The 22312-nt window shown below is 39.9% G+C and overlaps 1 protein-coding gene across 7 annotated transcripts in view; it reads right to left on the bottom strand.

Annotated features, from left to right (window-relative positions):
• Klf12 (Kruppel like factor 12) overlaps window positions 1-22312 on the bottom strand; it is a 479766-nt gene that overhangs the window by 237149 nt on the left and 220305 nt on the right. For 6 of the 7 annotated variants that reach the window (XM_045145262.1, XM_045145261.1, XM_045145263.1 and 3 more), the window contains one exon: window positions 10870-10959. In XM_045145262.1, coding sequence (XP_045001197.1) covers window positions 10870-10959 — 90 coding nt within the window. Of the gene's footprint in view, window positions 1-10869; window positions 10960-13846; window positions 13950-22312 lie in introns of those variants that run through there. The other variant, XM_004651022.2, reaches the window with a different exon arrangement.

Raw genomic sequence — 22312 nt, 5'->3', positions numbered from 1 at the left:
GCCTTGGAGCATCCATTCTTTCTCTATCTGCCTCTTTCTTTCTCTGTCTATTGCTCTCAGATAAATAAGTAAAAAATAAACAGAAGTTTAAAAAAATCAGCAGGATGACGGTGTATATAGTTATAGGAGAGATTAAAGATGCATCATTGGTAAAAGAAAACTGAGCAGGAACAGCTGTGGATATTCAAATGGAAAGTGACTCTAAAGCATCCCATTGTAGTAGCAACCACGTGTAAGTAAAAGGCATCGTACTTCATGAATACTGGCCTTGACTTCAACATTCTTTTGGCTCTGGAGGAAGAAATTCATGTAAGGAGAGCTCTTCATGGTTGGTCTGATGAGTTTAATTGTTCTAGTTAATAATTGGAACAGAGTGTCGGATTGGAATCCGACGTCCCTATTGGCTGCCTAGGCACAAAATCCCCAGATCAGACATTACAGTTCTTAGTTGCATGACATTTTATAAAAATATATAAAGACTGAAAAACCTATCAGGAAAAAAAAATCAAAGACATGATCACATTACCTCGATATAAAAGTTATTGATACTTCAGAATATTTTCTTCCCCCCAAATAATAATTCAATAATAATGCTTTCCTTTAACAACAAAGAAAGTAAGGGATATAAAAAGAGCAGCCAGATACTTCAAAACAACAAAAACTGGCATCTATGTTATTATCTGACCTGAGACCAAGTATTATGAATGAACACAGATAAAAGGAGCATTCATAATGATGAGGGAAGAGGTCCGATTCTCAAGAGCGCATAATAGTCCTAAATTTTATACACCTTAGTAACCTTTGAGTTGATGCAATAAAATCTCCATTCACAAATAAAACTGCATAGGTAATTGTGTATTCGGGATCACACAATGAGTGATAAGGGGGGTGCCCATGTCTTATGGGTTGAAATCCTTCCATTATTGCAAGCTATCTATCTTTAATGACTCCTGAGAATGGCTGTCTTAGTTGTATTTTATGTTTTAACTTATGTATATTTCATATTTGAAGGAGATTTTGTAGAGGCTGATAAATAATTAGGTTTCACTTCTATTTCCAATCTGACAATCTGTTTCAATTATTAAGTGGAACAAATCAACTTTTGGATCTACTATAATTATCAATAGATTTGTGTAGTATTTGCCATCTTGTTATTTGTTTTCTATTTCTCCTACCCTTTTTTAACATACTTTTTTGGGGGGGGTGTTTAAAGTATGGTCTCACTCTAGCCTAGGCTAACCTGCAATTCACTATGTAGTCTCAGGCTGACCTCGAACTCATAGCAATCCTCCTATCTCTGCTTCCCAGGTTCTGGGATTAAAGGTGTGCGCCACCATGCCTGGCTTTTAACATACTTTGTTTTCAAGACTGCCAAATCATTTTAGTTATTGCTTCACTAACTGTATTAGTTACTTTTTGGGTGGCTATGACTAAATATTTGACAACTTAAGAGAAAAGGGGTATATTTGGGTTCGTGGTTTGAAAGCACAGTGTCCATGCCAACAGGGAAGGCTTTTTCTCTTTTCCTTTACATCAGCCCAGGACCTCAGCCCATGGGATAGTTGCCAACCACATACAGGGTAGGTCTTCCCTCCTCAGCCAAGCTTCTCTGGAAACTCCCTCAGAGACACAGTCAGAAGTGTGTCTCCTGGATGATCTCAAATCCACTCAGTGTTCTCATTTCCTTCAAGTCCTTTGAGTTCGATTCGAAAGTACGGATGTTTCAAGGTCCTTGTCATGGTTAATCTTAATTATCAACCTGATAGGATCATGAATCCATTCAGAGCTCTGCCAGGCTCATCTGTTAGGGCATTTCCAAGGAGGGCTGAGGGACGAAGAACTTTCTCAAGAGTGGTGGCACTTTACAGAGGCAGCAGCCTCTTTGCAACTGGCTGATGAGAGCATCAAATCCTCTGGCTACCATCCTTTGCTGATATCAGGACTCAGTAAGTGGACAGAAGTTCAGTGGTTCTCCAGGAATCCCCAGGTCTTAACAACAGTCAGACTGGGACTTCTGAGGCATCCGTCCATGTGAACTGAGCAGTTATCAGAAACTACAACGTCTTCAGTGTATACACAGCCATTGTTTGATTACTTATCCCATATCATGTAATCTTATCTAATAATATATGATATATTATATATAAGATATGCATATATATACAATATCTACATCTATATCTATAATATCTATGAAATATATTTTCATTTGTATCAGTTCTATTCCACTAGAGCACTGTGACTAATATAGTCACATAAGGTCACTTCTGTCCTTTCTGGATGTGTCTTGATTCTTTTTTTAAAATTTAATTATGAGTATTAGCTACTTATTTCTTTGTACACCTATTAATTTTAACTGGATGTCAGACAGTGTAATTTTTGCATGATTTAGTGCAAGATTTTTTGCAGTACATTTTTTGGGGGGGGGTTCTGGGGTAGAGTTGAGCAATGTTCACATTAACTTGATCTTTTCAGTGGTTGATTCTTACTTAGGTTGCTCATGACAGATCTGAGCTTTTTCATCGATGTTCCATGCTTGAAGAGGTCTTGCCTCTTCTTGTCAGGGCAGACTTTCTAACTCCAAGAATGGTTGAGCTTATGGCCTTAGTAGTATCTCTGTGCCTTTCTCCACTGGCAGGAAGATAACGACCCAGCCAAACCCTTAAGGGGATCCTTGTACAGATAGCCAGTAGATGCTTCTTGAAATAAAACTCCCTCCTCCCTGTTATCACGCCCATCAAAAGGCAACAGCCCTGACCTCCCCAAGTTCCACTCCACGCTAAATTTGCTCAAACCCTTCCTGGATTATTATTATTTTTTCTTTATACAACTAGGATGAGACATTGAAGTAGAGCACAATCTTGAATAAGCTCAACTATTCTTGAAAGGTTAATTTGCCTCAACTCAAAATCCCCAAATTACTCAAAGCATGACATTTCTTTAAGAAATACTCCTTTTTGGAAATCACTGACCCTATAAAAATGCGAACGTCTGTTTGAAAGGAGAGCATTTTATGTTCTCCTTATTTAAGGAGTCTGAGTTACAACTGGTTAGCCAGCTGTAGGTATCTTGAATCATTCGATCACAATGAGAGGTTGGTTCCAGGATCAGGGTGTGGGAGACAAAGGAAAAAAGTGAAAGGAGAAAAAAAAAAATTACTTCTAAAGGGAAGGGGAAGAGAAGAATTAGGAACTTCAGAGCTGTGCCCAGGGCAGGCCCTGAGGGAAAAGACTTGTGTGCCTGCTATATTTCCCTTGGGTACTGTCTGTAATTACTACCACAGCTCATTGATTTTCAATTCTTTCTATTAATACAGTTATTGGCCATTCTGACATTATTAAAATCAGCCCAAGTCTGCATCTTGAGTGGAAGAGATATCTCCCCTAATACATGAGGTCTTCTGAGCACAGAAAAGGCCTCTTCACATTAGCAAAAACACGGCTTCTGCCTGGTTTTCTTTGAAGTCAGGTAGTAACATACGAAGATTTCACTACAGATGAAAAGGTCTCCAGCTGTGGGTCATCAGACAGCATTAAATGATAAGCAAATTCATATTTCCAAGATAATTCTACCAATTTACTGGCAATGTCGACCCCTGTTCCACAGTAGGAGGGGAAATAATGAGGCCCTGTTAAAGGCCAAATCAAGTGGCATTTTTAATAAATGCCTTTTTTCTTCACTTCTGATAGCCATTAAAATAATAGTGTCTTACTAAGACTTTACATGCAAATTTCCATTAAATCTTTAATGTTGAGGGAAAAAGTGAGGCTTGTTGATGGATGGATTTTTTTCCCCAATGACACTAAATTTTCATGTAACTGCCCATCTTAAACAGGAGTCCACTAGCACAGCTCCAGGTTCTGAGCTGTTAATAATTATACCTATCTATATTTCTTTATTAAGTCTAAGAATTGGTGTCTTTCTCCACATAGCACTAGTCACAAAATTCCCTCTCTTCTCTAGTGAGGCACACAGGCTATCACTTCCAATAGACAGCAGTGGGATGAATCAGTGTTTGTTGAACCCACTCTCTTCAGGAGCTCCTGGGCTGAGAAGATGGGGAATAATGTAAAGCATAAGGCAGGAAGAGTTCTGCTCTGAGGACGTTCCCTGGCAGCTGCTTCACAGTGCTTATCAGCTAGCTCCTGGATATAGAAATACCCTCTCCACTGTGTTACAAATGCCCTGCAGGACGGTTTCTTAAAGCTCCTATAAGCTATCCCATTGGAAAAGACAGAGTCTCACCATCCTCTTTTCTCCAAAGTCTAAAATGTGGGGCACGTGCAAAGATATCTGTTCTCAGCAAGGCTGCTTATTTTCTGTCAGTGAGAGAGCAGACTATGTGAACCTGTATCTGCCAGATGCAACTTCTCCACCCCTGCCTAGGTCCATGGCTGTGCCAAAGGGCCACTAGGTTTCATCCCCACCAATCACTTGGTGCCAGTGGTATGACAGATGGGCAAAAAACCCACTCATTTTCCTCTCTGGCCTTACTATGGCGCACCAACCTACTGGCTGTGGATCAGAGAGCAGAGGAGCTATGGGGCCCAACACTTCAAAGGCTGGGGCAGGGGCCCAAATCAACTCCTTTGGGCAGAGGTACGGTGAGAAAACCTGATACCAGTGTACTTATTTTTTTTTAATATCTGTTTTATTTTAGGGAGAGCAAGCAAGACAGAGAAAGTGAGAGAGGAGGAGGGAGGGAATGAGAGAAAATTGGTACACCACGGTCTTAGCCACTGCAATTGAACTCCAGATGCTTGCGCCACCTGGTGGGCATGTGAGACCTTGTGCTTGCCTCACCTTTGTGCGTCTTGCCTACGTGGAATCTAGAGAGTTGAACATGGGTCATTAAGCTCTCAGGCAAGTGCCTTAACTGCTAAGCCATCTCTACAGCCCCCCCCCCCCCGTGTTTTCATATTTTGACAGAGCCCTTCTTATCTTTTTCAACATTATACTCAAAAGAACTTCAAACAAAATTAGGGAAAATAAGCAAGCCTATCTTGCTTGTCTCCATCACGCAGCATCAATAATCATGAAACCATGAGTACTCATTTCATCTCTCGACCATTTATTCTCCCTACCCGTTTTATCTTGTAACAAATAACAAACTATATCATTTCATCTATAAATATCTGGTACCTTTGAAATATATTAACCAAGAATTTTATGGAGTGAATTTTATGGAGTGGGGAAGAGACAGGCTCTCATATAGAACAGGCTGTTTTTTTTTTTTTTTAATTTTTATTTATTTATTTATTTATTTGAGAACGACAGACACAGAGAGAAAGACAGATAGAGGGAGAGAGAGAGAATGGGCGCACCAGGGCTTCCAGCCTCTGCAAACGAACTCCAGGCGCGTGCGCCCCCTTGTGCATCTGGCTAACGTGGGACCTGGGGAACCGAGCCTCGAACCGGGGTCCTTAGGCTTCACAGGCAAGCGCTTAACCACTAAGCCATCTCTCTAGCCCCCAGGCTGGTTTTTAATTCTTGACCCTCTTGTCTCCAACACTGTGGTATTGTTAGGAAAATCATTTGCCCCCAGACCTGGCTACAGAATGTCTTTTATTTTGTAAATGTAGGCAAAGGTCAACTTCACAATGCAATTGTATCATTTTAGTGTAATCATTATCCCATTTAAATATTCTGGTTTTTTTTTTTTCCATGTTAATGTCTATCAGGATTGGATCAATCTCTAGAGATAACTTCAAATAAAATCTCAAATCAAACCATGTAAGGATTTCAGCTGGGGCTGGATCTGCTGCTTTTGGTTGATAATCCCAGCTACTTGGAGGGCCAAGTAGAAAGATTTCAAGTATAATTACTACCTGAACAAGATAGTGGAATCCTGTCTCATAAAAGAAAAACTAAAAGGAGGGCTGAGGAAGCAGCTCAGTAGTGGACCCCTTGCCTTTCTTAAGTGAGGTCCTCACTCGATCCCTGCTATCGGGGGTGATGGGAGAAACTTGTACTTTGATATTAAAATTGTCATTAGAATTACAAAGAGACACTGATGTTGGAATCTCTACTCAATTTTCTATTTTTAAATTTTTCTATTTTTAATTTTTAAATTTTGTTTTTATTTATTTGAGAGTGACAGACAGAGAGAGAAGGAGGCAGGTAGATAGAAAATGGGCGTGCCAGGGCCTCCAGCCACTACAAATGAACTCCAGATGCATGCTCCCCATTGTGCATCTGGCTTACATGGGCCATGGGGAATTGAGCCTTAAACTGAGGTCTTTAGGCTTTACAGACAAGCGTTTAACTGCTAAGCCATCTCTCCAGCCCCTATTTTCTATTTTTATTTTTAATTTATTTTTATTTTTTAGAGAAAGCAAGAGAGAGAGAATTGGTGTGCCAGGGCCTCAGCCACTGCAATGAAACTCCAGACACTTGTGCCACCTAGTAGGCGTGTGTAACCTTGCACTTGCCTCACCTTTGTCTGCCTGGCTTATGTGGGATCTGGAAAGTTGAACCTGGGTCCTTAGCCTTCGTAGGCAAGCACCTTAACCACTAAGCCATCTCTCCAGCCCTCTATCTTTCTTAAAAGGGAAAATATTTATTTACTACCCATCAAAGGTAGGCAGGCAGGCTTCAGTGAGGCTGGGTGGTCAGCACTGAGCTGAGGAGGATGAGCCACGATCCACAGAGCTGGCACCTGGCTGAACAAACACTTGAAATCAAGTCTGTCTCACTTGAACATCTTTTCCTTTCTTTCTTCCCCACATAGGTAGATTCACTGGCTTATTGTGGTTAAAGTCATCATGAGAAATGCTTTCTTCCCTCCTTGCCCTTTCTGAGGTCATACACGATCTGACTAAACCAGAGAAGGAAGTTCTCATCTGCGACACCCCCATTGTACAGATGAGGGGAAGCAGCCTGGAGACAGATATGAGAAACCTCCAAATGTCAATTTAGCCAGTGAATTACCAGGCCTGGAACTCAATCACGTTTTATGTCTTTGAGGCAGTGCCCTTTCTGTGCATTCCACCTCATCTCTGGGTGTAACAGCTATAAAACTCTTCTTCCCACTACAGTCCTTTGCTGAATAACATGTTAGAACATCCAAGAGCTGGCAGCATTTGGGAAGCTCTTGTAACAGCAGGGCCTGTCACCAAAGGTCACAGACAAAAGTCAGTCCCACAGTCCTTGCTGTGCCCATGAAGCGTATCATCAGAGCGCAGCCCCTTCCTAACTCACTACATAGGAGCTTACGCTGTAGTGCGGACAGACTTGAAGAAACAGAAGTCCAATGTCAGGAGACTGCACTGACAATCTACGGAGCTGTCAGGGGAGGGAAAGCCTGAGCCAGGACATTCCAAACAGAAGGCTTTAAAGGTTAGTGCAGTCAGACCTAACCAGTTCACCTGACCACAGGACAAAGACCTCTGCCAACAATGAGAATCAATCAATCAATCTATCTATCTATCTGTCTGTCTGTCCATCCGTCCGTCCATCCATCCATCTGTTCAATATTTTAATTCTGATATTTATGCTCCCAATATTCTTAGGCAGACAAAGTAGCATGACAGCTAGCTAATTCTGCTTGCACTGTCTACCATGCCAGTAAATTAATCATGTATTTACTTACCAAGTATATGACATGTGGCAGGAACCATAAGAGATACACGGGAGAAAACATAGGATTTTTTTGCCCTTGACAGTTTGCAAACATATTGAAGAGACCTGACCAAAATCACATGCATAGAACTCCTTAAGCACATGGGACAAGACATGCAGAACTTCTCAGAGGAGAGGTCTGGCCTGGCTCACTTCTTCCTTTAACATCTAAAATGTGCTCTCTAAGACGGAATTCCCTGGAAAGAGCTAGAGAAAGGCAGAGACCAGAAGATAGCAGGAGACCTTAGCAACTACAGAAAACAATGGGAGAGAGAAAAAAAAAAGATATATCCTTCTGGTACAAGGAAACAATGTTTAAAATGCTATTTGGAAGCCGGGCGTGGTGGCGCACGCCTTTAATCCCAGCACTTGGGAGGCAGAGGTAGGAGGATCGCTGTGAGTTCAAGGCCACCCTGAGACTCCATAGTGAATTCCAGGTCAGCCTGGGCTAGAGTGAGACCCTACCTCGAAAAACCAAAAAAAAAAAAAAAAAAAAAAAATGCTATTTGGAAAAAAAAATCACCTGTTCTTTTTTTTCACAAAAGACTTAAGTTTACAGTCTCAAGACTAGGTATTTATACATTCAACTGATAACTGGTGTACCAATGTTGGGGTTTCTCATTCATCGCTGTGAGTTCACTAATACATTCCATCATTTCCAAAAGCCCCTAACTGCACATGTGATTTACTTAAGTCTCTCTAACAGGTTTACATTTCTTTATGATGAATTAAACTTCAGCCAGCCTTTAATTATAAATGAGAAAAGAGTTATGAAATCTTTAATATTCTAACCCACCTTTTCAAAAAATGAAACATTGAGAATCTGAAATTATATTAATATACCACTCACCCCATCACCTCCAAAGGAAATATACAATAAATGAGGAAAATGAAAATCATTAAAGTCCTATATTTTACTTCTCATTTTAAGGAGATTTAAAGTATAAATCTAAAGTATAATTTAAAGTATAAATTATTAAATACAAATGTCTGGATTCTGTGGAGCACTGATACATTCCAGTAACCTCTCCTGCTTATGTTGGAGCTTTCCCATACACGGGAATGACACTATTTCTTGTCTATATTATAAATGCATACCAAACTAAGGAAAAATAGAGTGTCTATTTTCCTCCAGCATGCATAAGCCACATTAGGGTAAAATACTAACATCAGCTACATTCACACAGAAGAAAAAAATTAAATGAAGAGACATTAAGTAATACTTAGGAACTCCATTTTTTTCCCACTATAAAACAAAAGATTTTCAGTAACTCCCATGATTTAGGGTTCCTATTCAATGAAAAGCTATGCGAAGTATTGCTTTTATTTTCACAATACTGTCTGTCATGCAAAGCTTACATTGAAACTGATAAAATGGCAGTGGATGGGAATCATCTCTGTAGACTGTCATTACTAAGCTGGTGGCATGGTCCAGGCTCTGACCTCTGGTCCAGGTCATCGTTTCTGACTTAAGTTTTCTGCAGGTTTTCTTCTTTTTGGAACAAGAAGATTTATTATTGTGCAACTTAAATAAAGCATTGTGAAATAAAAGCAATATTTTGAAATCTGCTTCTTCTCATTTCTCTCCCATCAGCAGTAACAGACTATCTTCTCAGAATGAGATACTGCGACCTGTACAGACCCTGCAGCGATACCTATTATTAAATTCATGACAGTGCATCTAGATTTTAAGAAATGAATTGAGTTAGCAGAACTCCAAAGAAATAGACGAAGTCCTTCCCCTGGTTAGGTTAATTAATCAAGGTTAATACTATCATGATTTGGAGAATGTTTTGAGGTGAACCTGAAGAGCATGGCTAGAAATCAAGACAAAGACATGACTTCTTCCTAAAAGGCCGTCGATGAACAAATGATGCTCACATATGCATGTCATTTGTCTTTCACAACATTGCGCCAGCATTGGGCCGAATCTATGTGAGTTGTTTATTATGCCAAGCAGAGAGCTGGAAATCCTGTTAGTGATAAACATATCCTCCACACTTCATTTCAGAGTTGCAAATATCAGAGTTGGGCATAAAGGTGAAACGATTCCTGTACCATGGTGGGGATCTGTTTCAAACGCAGACATACACGGAGAAGGAGAAATTACACCAAGATACTGCACACTCTACAGCAGGATGCTGAGGACTGTGGCGGTTGTGAAGGCATGCTGCGGGTTCATAGCAACGGAGGTCGTTATAGAATCCCCTTGGCAGGACTTATCCATACGGGGACTCACGTTATATTGGTGAGATTTTATTTATCTTTAAAATTTCTTTGGATGCAAGTACAAAAGTACTAATAACTTTAAAAAATCACTAATTTAGAGTTTTGACTGTTTCAGTAATAGTTCTGTTGATAAGGCAAAAAGTATATATCTGTGTTTGTCCTTTGCCCAAACATCTGCAGTGCTGCAGTGGTGGTGGTTTAGGAAGATGCATAGCCAACATGCGCTGGAGCATTCAATCCATGCTTTTTCCTTTAAATCACATGGTCGGACACTGCTGTGACCAATTACACTGCCCTTATGCTTTTAATTAGTAAGGCTATAAATGTTAACAATGATAAAAGATCCTATGTCCTTTTAACTAAAATCTATCGTCTTATTCACAGTGTTTTCCATATCCATAAACTAATTCATCAATTTAGCCTTGTATTCCTGAAAAATCTACTTTTTGAGGCACTTGACATTCACTTGCCTCAAATTCTTCAATCATCTCCTAGTCCTTCAGGAGCTTGAAGATTAAAGAGGGCAGAGTAAAAACGTTAACAAAGAGATCCAGCAAATAAATAATAGACTCTTGTTCCTGTTTTCTGTCATTCCATAACATAGAACTTCACATGGCATTATATTCCCATCTTATCTTTTAATACCTTCTCTTTACCTTGGATTTCTAGTAGCTTTTTCAAAATATCCACCCATTTAAATATGATGGAGAATGGAATTTCAAAGGGGAAAGTGTCAGGGGAGAGGGAGGGAATTACCATGAGATTTTTTTTATAATCATGGAAAATGTTAATAAAAATTAAAAAAATATATGGTTCTTTTAAGGTCCTTCTACCTTCTTAATTTTAGGACATAAACCCTTTGCAAGGAGTGATATGTGTGGTTCCAACTAGGTGTGAACCATCCATAATTTCCAGTGAGGTTTCCTTAGGCCCGGGACAAAACAAGTGCGGTGCAAACTTAAGGGTCATGGGGACATAAAGAAGAGGAGGTGGGAGGCGACCTTGACGATTTCTGCTTACCCCTTGTTCAGATTCCAGAAGCTCTGTTTTGACTCTGACTGCCGGCATCCCATCAAGCATTAGCATTCTGTTCTCAAAGGGGCTGAGATTCTGAGAATAGAAGAAAGAAAGGTTCAGCTGGAAGCGTCAAGGGAACGTCAAGAGAGGACACCAGCCGTCTTCCCTTATGGCCACACCTTCAGTGCTGCGAACCTAATCCTTGAACAATGGAGCATAATTAAATGAGAAGATCAGCATAACCAATTATCCTCCCAATCTGAACTTTCATTTAAAATAATGACCACGAAGATGAATGAATCAATGTGACTCTCTGACCTCTGGGTTGGGGGTCAGACTGTAATAAACTGCAGTGTAGAAATCTTACATTAATTTATACCGGGCTCGAACAATTTATCACACTTTCTCAATAGTGGGAGGAAATACATGGCAAGCTTCTTTCTCTCTTTCTTAGTTCTACAGACTGTCAAAGACATCCATAAAAGACAAACTCAGATAAACATAATTTATGTGCTCTCAAAACCTAAATAATTTAAAAGCTAAATAATATAATCTTAAACTCATTTATTTTTTATATCCTGGACATTCTGATCGAATGAAAATTTCTGTATGTCACTCCCAAACAACTACTTTAAAAACAACCAACAGAAATCTTAGTTTAAGAGAATTCTTAAAATATCACAAATAAGGCATATTTTTGTTGTTGTTGTTGTTATATATGTTTAGTTTATTTGCCATCTCTGTAAAGGAAAATGTTATTTATATTGTTGCTCAAGAGAATTTCAAACATTTGTAAGAAGACAGAATCTTTATTTTTGGCTTATTTTATGAAGTCAATTATCCACAAGACAATCAAAGAATCACACATCAGTATTCCCTGAAGGTCCAAATTAGACTTATTTTAACACATATTGAGAATAGCAACTTTAACCTCCTAAACTAACTAAACTTGGAAATGATTATGACTAAATCTGACTGAGTTTTTGGAACAGACATTTTGTTCAAGTACATTATAAATGTACCATGACACTAAACATAAAAACTAATCAAGCATGGGGAGATTGCTTAGTGCTTCAATGCTCTTGTTGCACACTGAGATCCAAGTTCAGATTCCACCAGAATGCCTGTGAAATGTGTGTGCATTTGTAACCCCAAATGCACCTATGGTGATGGGAAATGGAATAAAGAGATTTATGAAACACAAGGGCCAGCTACTTTGGCATTTGCAGCAGCAAATAGAGTAAGGGAGACCGTGTCTAAAATACAGAGGGAGGTGAGGACCAAAATATCATGGCTGTCCTCTGACCTCTACATGTGTGCCCCCACACACACACAGAAAGAGAGAGAGAGAGAGAGAGAGAGAGAGAGAGAGAGAACAGACGAAATCATTTTATAAATAAATATTCTACCACAGGGTGACAATGGTTACATTTTTTTTTACCACTGATGTCTTCACTTTTCATAGAGTTGCATTAGTTTAAAAACACAATTTCAACAAATCATAAATGAAATATTTTGTTGTCCAATAATACCAACAGAGAGCAGCATATTGAAGCTCTAATCATGTCACATATTTATTGATTCTTATTTTGTTTTGTTTGTTTTAGTTTTTTCAAGGTAAGGTCTCACTTTAGCCCAGACTGACAAGGAATTCACTCTGTACTTCCAGACTGGCTTTGAACTCAGAGCTATCTGCCTCCTCTGCCTCCCAAGTGCTGGGATTAAAGGGGTATGCTACCACACCTAGCCCTTTGACTCTTCTTTATTAACAATATTCCAAGGAATAACACTGATGGAGCCCCCCCATCACAAATATTTGCTCTCAGAAATCAGAAAGAAGAAAAAAAGAATTTATTTGGGTCAAATAGTAAGCATTTAAAAGGTTAACAACGCATAAACTATTATGTAACAAAAAACTACTGTCCTATTCTTCCCTCAAAAATGCACATTTTTCAAAATTAAGAGGACACTCATTAAATTTTGGTTTCTGAACTGTCGATATTTGAGAGGAAGATTTTGTATCTGATAGATAGCTAGAGGCAAAATGAACTGTAATACTGGAAGTTCTGCTGGTGAGCTGAGTTAATTTTGTCCAAGCTTAAAAACTTTTCATCTAAGCCTGTGGTAGTTTACTCCTGAGGCACGGATGTCAAACTCTCACTTGTCACTTGCTGCCAGCAGGTGGGTTTGCCATCAGCCACTCTTGGGAAAGTCATTCTGTCTCCAGCCACACCTCACCCTGTCCTCCTGGGCCTCTCTCAGCATCTCTGGGAACTTGTCTTCACCCAGAGCATCCCAGAGGCTGCCTAGTCAGCTGATAATGAAGGATGCATCCATATTCCTTCCTACCCCAGAGCAGGTCTTGCCCAGATGAAAAGGAAAGAAGATGCCTAAAGAGGGAAGGATAGGCTAAGTTGAAGGAAAGACAAAGAGAGATGCTGGGAAAGCAGGTTTAATGAACTGTTGGAATCTGATTAGAGGCTAATGTCCCTTTTAGTACTCAGTACCAATTTACAGCTGATAGACTTTAACTATTTTCCCCACGAGTTGTGATAAACTCATTAGTTTAAAAAAAAAAATGCAAGCTAACCAGAGTCTGCGCAGTCGAAAACGGATAAATCATGGAAACCTTGCTGGTCCATGTTCCATTTAGCACGCGTAAATATCACTGTATTTTCACCATGATTTCCCCCCCCCCCGACTTTTTTCATTGTCCATCTTGAATAATCTACCAGTGTTAAAATCAAGATGAATACTTCCGTTTCGTATACAAATGAAAAACATACTTTTCTTTTTAAAAAAGCAACTTTTCTCTGGAAATAACTGAAGCTCTTCCAGGCCTTAGCACACGCAGGAACATGACAGACACCATAAATAACCCTGTCCACAGTTAGGGAGCCGAGCCTCAAATGCTAACCTCTTCCCATTAGCGCAGTAATTGATAATTAGTGTAGAGCACAGCTCAGAAACACATACTCACAGAAAGCCTACTGATGTCTGCAGCTAGGATACAAGCCGGCTTTAGCATATCCGGAGGCCCTGAGAGCCACGGCAGGCCCCCAAACACCAGGAAAGTGCCTTGGTTTTATACAGTGTCCGATGACTTTACAGCATTCAAGATACAGTACTCAAAACGAAACGCTTGTAGATCTAGAACATGAGGTTAAGATCAGACACATGCAGTGTCAGGTCACTGACAAATTCGTACTTGCTTCTAATAATTTAAAGCTCCTGTCAAACACACCTTGCTAATCAAAACCCATTCACTGTGGAATCAATAGCTCAATTGACTCCTGAGATTCATCAATGCTAGTGTGACAGTACCTTTTGGAAATGTATGTGATAACATTTTGCTATCTCACAATCCTTAAAATTACATGCGCAGGGCTGGAGAGATAGCTTAGCGGTTAAGGCACTTGCCTGCAAAGCCAAAGGACCCACGTACAATTCCCCACGATCCACATAAGCCAGGTGCACAATGAAATAAATAAAAAATTGAAAATTTATATGTGTATATTATATACTCTCACACGTGTGTATAACATTTGTTTCCTTATCGATGAATGTAAACTTTGTCACAGGATTTACTAGCTGGCTGTTGACCAATTCCACATGAACTGAATGAGAATGATGCTTCAGGTATTCTTGCCATGTAACATTTGGAATGCTGAGCTCTCCTAGACAATGGTTCACCTGGTCACAAGCTATATAAGCATAATGGGACTGATCCTTATATCTCAGGATATTATAAATGATATATTCAGCCAGAAGAAGGGACTTGACCTTCAGTGAGGACATCATACATACTTGCAACTGGGACAACTTCTAGATCATCTTCTGTATCCCTTCCTATCGGCACAGCGCAGGTCAGCTCCTTTCCCTCCGCCTGGCTACAGGTCACTTTGCCCAACTGGAGTAATAGGGAGCTAGCCAGTCAATACTGAACAGTTTAACTTCTACATGAGGCTTCAGTTCCTAAGCCAAGAAGCCTCACTGGCTTTCTGTCAATGCAGGAAATACGGGCTCAACTATAGGAACATTCCCAAGACTTCATGTTTGGCTGTGGATAAAACGGCCTCCTTCTTGTCTCCTCGCTATGCTGGACGGTGATGTAAGGGACTGGAGGTTGGTTCAGGCTCCACGACACTGCGCTGCTGAGGCACCTTTATAGATTCTTCAGTATTTATAGTGTGAAAATCCCAACTGATTCCAATAGCCAAGGTATCTTGTGGGTACCTTACCTATTAGGAAAATAACATAAACAGATTATAGGAAAATTAGTGTTTTGAATAAAAAGAATTCTTAGACAGGCCATTGATTTTTCCTTCTTGACTCACTTCTACAATGTAACAACGAAACATGATTAACTTTTTTTTGTTCCTTCCAAATTCCACCAAAGATGTGCTGATTCAACTAACAGGTAGACAGCTAACTCCAAAACAGGTGCTGAAATACAAGAGAATCCATGAAGTCCTCATTCTCTTTCTGGGTAGGGGACTGATACACCTAATGCATTGGAAGCATGCCTAGAGAACTATTTAAATTATCAACTGATATGCAACATGCCATATGGTGACATGAAACCACAATCATGTGATCATTACTGTGGAAACAAAATACCCACAATTTACACATTTACTATGGAGCAGGTCATGTGCTCAGAATTGTGAATATGTATGTTCATTTAACCCTCGCAGCAACCCAAGAAATTAATGTTACTTCTCTCTGAAACATATCTACATATACATATACATTGTTATGTAGCCCAAGCTGCATCAAAACTTATAATCCTTCTGTCTCAGATTCCCAAGTACAGGACTACAGTTGTATATCAACATGCCTGGCTTTTGATTATATTTTATTAAAGGAACTATAAGCCAAAGTCATCTGAGACATAAGGAGTTTAAATTAAATTGCCCAATGTCCTGAATTCAGTTAAGAGCGTAGCACTGTTCCAATCACAGTAAATCTAATCATAAATTATGCTCTCCCAAATTACACTCTGTCTAATCTTACTACTTATCTGCCTGTCTGCTCTCACTATGAGTAGCTATGCCCTATGTAAAACTGGTGAAGAAATATGAGCACCCCGTTGAATAACCCATGAAAATGAGCTCAGGCATCTCAATGATGGATCCTCTAGAAATAAGCTGGCTTACTCATGGGACCAAATGTGCAACTTCTGATCACTAGTGCACACCAACACTTTAGGGAATGATCGTATTAAATCAAATCACCCTGTATACAACAATTTCACATTTTTGCACTAAATTAAGTATTCAAAATATTATTAGACCCCTTTTTAAGATTATGGTAGTGTCTTAAAAACTATCTCGTAATTCAGGCTAGAGAGATGGCTCAGCAGTTAAGGTGCTTGCCTGTGAAGCCTAAGGACTAATGTTTGACTCTTCAGGTCTAATGTAAGCTAGACTCACAGGGACGCAAGTCCACAAGGGGGCACACAGGTCTGGAGTGTGACTTCAGTAGCAGCACTCACTCCCTCCCTCTCTCTCTCTCTCTCTCTCTCTCTCTCTGTTTCGTCTCTCACATTAAAAAAAGGCCAGTCTGTTGCGCTTACCTCAAAAATGAAAAATCTCATAATTCATTTCGACTGCCAGGCCCATGCTAATTCCAATCCCCCAAAAGTCCATGGAATCTCATGTGCCATGCAATGTTTTGAAAAACTTGGCATGCTTGAAGGCAGAATCATCATTTTCACAATACCTTCATATGCTTCAGTGACATGGTAACATCTATATTTTATAGGCAAGACATGATTGAACTGCATTTCACTGATAACTAAGAGTATATAGCTAAGAGTCTAAGAGTGTGTATTTGCATGCTCCCATATCCTCCATTGTGCAGAGCATATATGAGGAGCCAACATACATGAAACAGTACAAAGCAACCATCAGCTCAGAGACCTTGCCATTCCTAGCACAACCTCTCATCTACATATCCACATATATCTTCATCTGATTATCTACCAACCTATATTTAAATCTGTATGTCTTTGTGCTGTTATATAGCCCAAAGTTACCAGAAATATGTAATCCTCCTACCTCACCTTCCCAAATACAGGATTATAGGTCTATGTCCACATACCTGACTTATGACTATATTTTATTAAAGGACCTGTGTAAGGCAAAGCTAGAGAGGAGCCTCAGTTGGGAACATTAATTCAAAGCTCCTTGGTGGTTCCAATGATGTATGTATACATTACGCTGAAATATCTGCTTCAGGATAAAAAATAAAATAAAACCCGTCCATAGTCACCTTATGTTGAGCCACATGGAACAGTTTCTCTAAGGCCTATTTCCAGTGTAAGCACAATGCAGCAGAGAGGGATCATTGCGCTACCTACAGTCATGAAACGCTGAACTACCACAGCAATATACAGTTTACAAAAATACGGTAGACGTGTTTCCTATATGTGGCAACTGTTAAACCAGCTGTGAAAAACAGAAGTTCTTATTTGTGTTGCAAATGGATTTTTTTTTTAAGGGCAACCAATCTAGCCGGAACTGGATTCTAAAGTTTACGAAAGGCATTTTTAAAGAACCTAAATAAAGTCATGCATTGCATACCAACATGGTGCATTCCACATACCTGAGGCAACATCAGCCCCAACAGATTCTGTGACCTAGTGAGACTGTAGCCATCTCTGTTGTCTACATGCTACGGTGTTAAAAGAATTACAAAGTAACCGGCAACACTTTTCTCAGAAACATTCCTAACACCAGGAGACACGTGGCTGCACATCTTTTAGAAACAACAGATGCTTGTCTTCTTCCCCTTGTACATTATATAGAATGGAGTTAAAAGGACGTGTCTGAATTTGTTTTCTATGCCAGTCTTAATACAAATTGTAATAGAAAGGTATTTCTGTCATTCATAAGCTAAAGACCATTAGCTGTCCTGAGTTGGTGAGATCTTGTCATAAGACTGAAGTGAGAGGTTCCCTGGAGCTCCAGTTACCTCTTTTCTGCCCTATGCATTCATGACTCATGGAGGAATATGGGAGATGGCTGAGTCAGGGACTGGAGAATAGGAATCAATAGTGTGGTAGTCTGAATGAGACGTCCCCACAACCTCCTGTGTTCTGAATACCTGGCTCCAGGCTGGTGGAAATTTGGGAGGTAGAGCCTTGGTGGAGAAGGTGTGTCATTGGGGAGATTTTGAGGTTTATTAGCCCAGCACTGAGCCCTTAGATTACTTCTATCCCAGCACGTGGCATGTGAGACAGCTTCCTGTACATGCCATGGTGAAGCTTGCCACTTAGAATGTAAGCTGGAATAAACACATTCTTCCCACAGGTTGCTTCTGGTTGGGTGTTTTGCCCCAGAAACTAGAAAACAACTGCAACAGACAGAAAGCTAGACAATGCCATGGCATGGGGTTCTGACCACCAGCAGCCGTATTTTTGATAGGGAAGGAAATGCTCCAGCTAAAGTACCAGGAGTGACGTGCGTGCGGGGGGGGGGGGGGGGGAGAGAAAGATCTTCCCCAGGAGATAGGGATGAAGGAAACTGATTCTCAGGGCCAAGACCCAGCAGAAGCCAAAGCATGACAACAGTAACAACGGTTGGAAAGCAGAGATGGTGCTCCATGCAGCCCACGAGCCAGGTCCTCCCCTCTCGAACACAGGCATTGCCCCAATCAATATAACGGGGCACCTTGAGCCTATGCAAAGGGAGCAATGCGGGAGACCTTATACATCACAACATGGAAACATGCGTGCATCCCAACCACAATGTGATCGCAGCGATTTTGACCTTGAAATTTAAAAGCAATAAAATTTATTGTTCACTTATATGCCTGGGACTGTTTCATCTGCTTGATATTCAGCACATCATTTGTATATTCCCACAACCATTAATTCAAAAAATAATGAGGACCAGGCACAACCGCACTTGTTTAAGATAGATGATGGGGAGGGGGATGAGGAAATGGCTTAGTGGTTAAGGTTAAAGGAGTTTGCTTGCAAAACCAGCGGGCACAGGTTCAGTTTCTTAGCACCCATGTAAATCTGGAATGGCATTGTTTCAGAGCAGCAAGAGACACTGATGCAACCAGACATATTCAGGTGCATGCCTGCGCGTGCACACACACACACGCACACACAATAAATCAATAACTCAATAAATAAATAGAGGTTTTAAAAAGATATACCAACACACAAAAGCGAATGTTTTGTGGAATATATTTCTAAGTCATTTAATCCTATAATAACTTATTTTATGCCATACAGTTTAGAAGATAAGAGTATTTTATCCTTCATAGAGGTGATCTTCCAAATATCACGGAAATGATAAGCAGCACAATGGTGAAGGGAAATCGGCTTTTCACTGCTGCCACAGATCGACCACCTTGACATCACTACAAAACTGGCTAAGCTCACATGAGGACGTGGGCTCCTCTGGCTAGCAGCCTACAGACTCCTGACATGGCCGCTGGTGGCTGAAGGGTTGAAGTGGGAGCTGCAAAGGCAGAGGGATCTTAGCTGTGCCCAGGAGGAAGAGAGCTTTGAGCTGATTCGGAAGCCCTTACCCTCCCTATAGCACGTGCCCTTAGTCATTTACCCTATTCTGTTGACTATCATTCTATTCAGGCTAACGTGTCAGCCACGTTCGAAATACTCCTGCTTCCAGGGTAAGGAGAAGCCTATGTCATGGAGGTGCTCATACGTGGGTTAGAAGTTCTTATTTATTATTATTATTATAGTATTACTCTTACACTGTCAGATAAGTACCAGGAGAACATGGATCTGTGTTTCTGGTGATAGCATGTCCCTCCCCCTAACTTACAGCTATATTAGCCACATAGTATGTGCTCAGCAAACTCTCCGCAAATTAATAAGGCTTATCCTATTCAAACTATGCTGACTTTACTCTCCATTAGAGAATCTGTTCTTCTTCTCAGAAAGTAACGAGACCCGAGGAGATAAACTACCCTTGCATGCCAGCTAAGCCCCAGTTGAAACCACAGAGGAACTGGGGAGATGAGCAAGAGTGTGGCTTCCATGGTGAGCCTGACAGTCATCACCAGGGTGAAGGAGACAGACCTGAGGACGCTCAACACTCACCAAAGCAGACATCCAGAGGCTCCTAAGAGCTCATCACTGAAGTAGTCTTAAAACACACCTAAGACAGCTTAGGGAATTTTGCAGTAGAGGGGGCAGAAAAAGTGTAAGAGCCACAGGTTGCAACATCATGGCCAGGGTCATAGCCTTTCCCCCCAACAACTGACTGCTGCTTCCCCAATTCATAATCCACAACCTCATGAGGAATACCTGAAACTCCACTGAGGAGGGTGTCCACTAGAATAGGGGCAGGGACAAGGAAAAGCCTGGTACCGACACAGGATGTAGCCATACTAATGTCTAATATGGCTACTGGGCATTTTATTTATAAAAAAGAATTTGCAGTCCAGAATCCTGAGTAGAATATGTAATGAAATAATGCCACTGGTCTTTTGTGTCAAGAGAAAACTGAAGATTACCATCAAGTATTAAATAATTTATTTTCTGTAGGAAACAAAGGAAATGATTCTTGACCTATATTTTTACCTTTTCATGTTGAAAAAAATGCACGTCAAGTGGTTCTTTATCTAAACCAAAATGGATTAGCCTTCAATAACATAGGCTGTTGAGTGCTTGTCTCCAGCATAGACTGAAAAGGAATCATAATGAGTTGAGAATACATAAACAATTTAGTGCAGAAATAAAAACACAAGCTAATTATTTAAAATTGTGACTACTCTAATAAAAAAAATAGACAATAAGTAATCTTAAGGTCATCCTCAATGGATTGAAAAACTACAAAACCACCAAACACATAAACTAAGTTTAAACATTTCCTCCAAGTATGTATATTTATTCTTTTTCTTATCATATTTCTAATTTAATCCTACAGTTAAGGGTTGTTTTTTTTTTTTTTTTTTTGACCAGATACATAAATATCTTTATCTTCCTTGAAAACCCTGGAGCAAATGATGTCACTTTTTATCTTGTCCAGAAAGAGCTACAGAGCTGTTAAAATACTGAAAAAATTATATAATTGTATTGTGTTCTTGAAAGGTATGATAATAGTAGTATCAGGAAAAAAGATTATACCAGTAATACCCACAGTATAATTGCCTGTACTATCTAGATGGTCAGGTCAGACAGATAACAGGAATGACTGCACATTTCTTCCTTTCCCCCTCCAACATGCGTTACCCTGGTAATCTTCTAGAAAGGGCCTTAATAGTTGCCTCCGAAATGCACAGGCTTAACCCTAGGTGTGATTTTTCCAGATTATCCATGTATTTGTTACAAAAATAAAATGCCTTTAGTTATAATATTTTAACTTTATGTATAGAATATCATCTTGTATTTACAAATGGAAAATAAGAAAAGACTTTACACTTCATTATGGATTTTCCTTCTTGTGAATGACACCATGATCAACCAGGTGTCCCGGAAAAAAGTTCTTTTGGCTTTCCCAGATTACCATTCACTACCCCCCTTCCCACCCAGGGAAGTAGCTCCTAGAATCCAAGGCTAGTGATTGCCAACCCATATTGCTCTTCTGATTCTTTTCTTTTTCCCCATGTGTGATGAAATGTGATGAATCCTGCTGGCATCTCTTCCTCCAGCCCTCTGCCAAGGGCATCCAGGGTTAGAGAATCACTTCTCTGTGTGTAGATGTTTAGCAATTTTAAGCTGCAGGGTATTTGGAAAGTCAGCAATCAATAATGATGGGTAAAGTGAGTTTTACTTACAAAGAAGCTTTGTAGCATCTGTGATTTACATAAGAATAACTACTCATGTTCTGTATTTTTTTTAAAGCAATGTTCATAAGGGAGAGAGAAAGAGGGAGAAAATTAAAGAGAGAACACACGAAGTAATGCGCATTCAAAATGGAGCAATGTGGATTGGTAGTTTTCATTTTTGCCTTGACATATTGTCTCATCTTTTTTTTTCAAAACAAGTTTCCTATATTGTCTATGTAAATTAAAAAATGCTCAGCAGATCAACATGTGAGGAACAAAAGAGTTGGGGAAGCCTAAAAGGAAAACAGATGACAAGGACAGAAATCAACGTTCCATGCTGATTCATAAAATGAAGGAGAGTCGTTTCCATTCTTTAATCAGAAGAACACTAAGTAGTCCTTGACAGATAAACATGGTACTATTAAAATTTACATAATGCAAACCTAAAATCCTTGAAGGTAAAGATGAAAGAAACTCATTGTGGAAGCTGTATCTGGACGTGATGTGCAGAGTCTGTGAGGGAGCTGGAAGTGGCTGTCAATGGATGTCTCAGTTATCATTGCTAGGAGGTGATCTTTGTTATCTATTCAAGGAATGACAAAATCTTTCTATGTTTTAGAAGATTTTGTAGTTAAATAGACACACTTGACTATAATCTTGTGCATGATATTCACTATCCTGACAGAAAACA

This window comes from Jaculus jaculus, chromosome 3, assembly GCF_020740685.1.
Source record: "Jaculus jaculus isolate mJacJac1 chromosome 3, mJacJac1.mat.Y.cur, whole genome shotgun sequence".
NCBI lineage: Eukaryota > Metazoa > Chordata > Mammalia > Rodentia > Dipodidae > Jaculus > Jaculus jaculus.
This window is presented reverse-complemented; position numbering and strand designations above follow the sequence as displayed.